This window comes from Salvelinus fontinalis, chromosome 5, assembly GCF_029448725.1.
Source record: "Salvelinus fontinalis isolate EN_2023a chromosome 5, ASM2944872v1, whole genome shotgun sequence".
Classification (NCBI taxonomy): Eukaryota; Metazoa; Chordata; class Actinopteri; order Salmoniformes; family Salmonidae; genus Salvelinus; species Salvelinus fontinalis.
Genome location: NC_074669.1, coordinates 52,114,391 through 52,117,063, shown reverse-complemented (window position 1 = coordinate 52,117,063; position 2,673 = coordinate 52,114,391). Strand labels below are relative to the sequence as shown.

Here is a 2,673-nt window from a genome sequence, read left to right as displayed (position 1 = left end):
TGTCTCAGTGATGCTCTGACTTCAGTCCAAATGACAATGAGGTGACAAAGGTCAAGTGTTTATGTAGTGTGTGTGTGTGTGTGTGTGTGTGTGTGTGTGTGTGTGTGTGTGTGTGTGTGTGTGTGTGTGTGTGTGTGTGTGTGTGTGTGTGTGTGTGTGTGTGTGTGTGTGTGTGTGTGTGTGTGTGTGTGTGTGTGTGTGTGTGTGTGTGTGTGTGTGTGTGTGTGTGTGTGTGTGTGTGTGTGTGTGTGTGTGTTTTAGAGAGGTTCCTGTTCCCTATTTGTATAAAGAACAGAAATATATCACGGAGGTGAAATAAAGGCAAATTATACAACTTGCCTTCTTTGTATTTTATTCTAAACCGTTATCTTATTGATTACAAAAATATTTAAAAAATAACATTACATTTCATATTTTAGTAAGTTAACAGACACTCTTTACCAAAGCGACTAACAGTCAGTGCATTCACCTAAAGAATGTAACGACAACCACATATCACAGTCTTTGGAAGGAAAATACGTGAAAAATCAGTGCCAGTGAGAAGAGACAAGAGCAGAAAGACATACAAGAGTAATGTGTTATAAGTATTGAGTTAACATAATCATAAAACATAATAATACAACTATTTCATTTATGATCTACGGCCGTCAGGGTTAGGGTCAATTAGATTTCAATTCAGTCATTTCCCAAAGCTTTTCTGTTCGGAAAAGTTGTAATTTCTGTTTACTTCCTGAATTGACTGAGTTGACATGGAATTGACCCCAACCCTGATGGACCAACCGCAGCACAACGGCTACGATGACTGCTATCTCTACAACTTCCCTAAGATGACCAAAACAATCAAAGTGATGGCCAGGAGAACCATTAGGATGACTACAAAGACACTAAAGACTTTGCAAGATCTGGTGCACCGTTTTCTTTGTGATAGTCCCGTCTGGGAAGAGGTCTGGTCCTGCTCCAGATCCCAAGTGTTATGGTCTGAACCAGATCGTTCTGAGGGTTGGGAAGGTTCGGAGTCATACTCCCACGAGATGACATCCGGGTTTTTCTGTAATGAAACGACAACAGAGATGACATTGTTTGCTATAATGAAACAACGACAAGAGACGTATTTCTTCTTTGATTTTTACAAAAAATAATCATAGAAAGAAAGTTTCCATTCATGTTTTTAAACAGATAATATATAATCTGTTGGAAATGATAACATACTATTTGTAGCATAACTATTTTACTATTTATATAATAATATAACTATTGTATTTAGTATATGACCTATGACCTAACCTATAAACGCACAATGGCTAACATCAGACGTGTCTCTCTACAAATTCCCAGAGATGCTCAGAATAATAGAAGCGATCATTAAGAAGACACAAACAAGATAAAGACCTTGAAAGCTCTGAGGAGGCGCTCTCTCAGCGACAGCCCCATGTAGCCCGTCTGGTCCAGGAATGTCGCTAGCTCCAGCTCAGGGTCCCGGATGATGCGGATCAAATCCGGATTTACAAGGTGGGTGCGTTCGGAGTCAAACTCCCCCCGGCCGCCATCCTCCTTGTGCTCTGTGACATAGGTGGCCGTCACATCCCTATGCTTCAGCCTGATGATGATGCGGTCCTTGTTGCATTGGCGGTAGCCCAGGGAAAGCCCGTAGTCCTGGCTCACGTAGTCCGGTAGGTCCTCGGCTTTGGAATAGGTCTCTGTGTTCAGGTTGCCCACCTCGAAGTATCTTTCCCGGCGGTCTCGCGATAGAACTGGGAGAATCTCCTCGAAATTGCCAAAGTAGTGGAAGCCGAAGTCACCTCTCTCAGGGTGGCACTGTACCAGCATGTTGCCGTGGTGATTGAACGCCACACACTCGTTGGCGAACCAGAAAAGGAGTTTGAGGCCGTGTCGGGGGGGAGGACGGCCGAAGCCAGAGTCCTTCAGGTCTTGTATGGTGCTCAGCTGACTACCTTCTTCTCTGACAGACCGCACCATCTTGAACTGTAGGGATGATAAAAGATGGGATGGAGAGATAGAGAAAGAGACAGAGAGAGAGAGAGACAGAGAGAGAGAGATAGAGAGAGAGAAAGGGAGGATAGAGAGAGAGAGAGAGAGAGAGAGAGAGAGAGAGAGAGAGAGAGAGAGAGAGAGAGAGAGAGAGAGAAAGAGAGCGAGAGAGAGGAAGAGAAATTCAGGCATCAAAGTAAAGTGTTAAAACCAATATCAAAAAACGGTTTCCAAACAAGTCGGTTGCTAATAACACCCACCAACAGATAATAATGTTCGTATCACGCCTTTGCATAGATAAACCCTATGCACACGCAAGCACGGACACACACTAACATACATACACTCACACACAGACCCACAGACGCAAGCACGGACACACACACTAACATACATACACTCACACACAGACCCACAGACAATTGAAGTTAGTACCTTATTTACGTTGTGTGGCCTCCCTCTCCACTACTTTCTGAAGATGTGGTGACTTGTCTGCCACTGCTAGACTGGTTATTCAAGACTTATGCAATTGACTGATAGTTGCCTAGGTAACAGCAGGAGGGACTACCATGGGTTCATCAGGCTGAGGAAACAAAACTGAAACTTTGTTATTAGAACCTTGATCTGGACCTCGTGTGTTTTCATGTCTGCATTTAGCGCTACAGTAAATGAGTGCACAACAAT

The 2,673-nt window shown here is 43.5% G+C and overlaps 1 protein-coding gene across 1 annotated transcript; it reads right to left on the bottom strand.

The window, feature by feature from the left end:
• Positions 1-326: 326 nt before the first annotated feature.
• Positions 327-2,527, bottom strand: LOC129854796 (uncharacterized). The gene is made up of 3 exons (XM_055921944.1): positions 2,425-2,527; positions 1,390-1,983; positions 327-1,048 (listed from the first exon to the last, which is right to left on the bottom strand). The coding sequence occupies exons 2-3, from the start codon at positions 1,975-1,977 to the stop codon at positions 812-814; spliced, it is 825 nt and encodes a 274-aa protein (XP_055777919.1). The 5' UTR covers positions 1,978-1,983; positions 2,425-2,527; the 3' UTR covers positions 327-811.
• Positions 2,528-2,673: the final 146 nt, after the last annotated feature.

Excerpts from the sequence above, each read along its gene's own strand:
- LOC129854796 (XM_055921944.1), bottom strand. The coding sequence starts at position 1,977 with ATGGTGCGGTCTGTCAGAGAAGAAGGTAGTCAGCTGAGCACCATACAA. Across the intron at positions 1,049-1,389 it reads GCCTCCTCAGAGCTTTCAAG|AAAAACCCGGATGTCATCTC; the intron begins GTCTTTATCTTG and ends GTTTCATTACAG.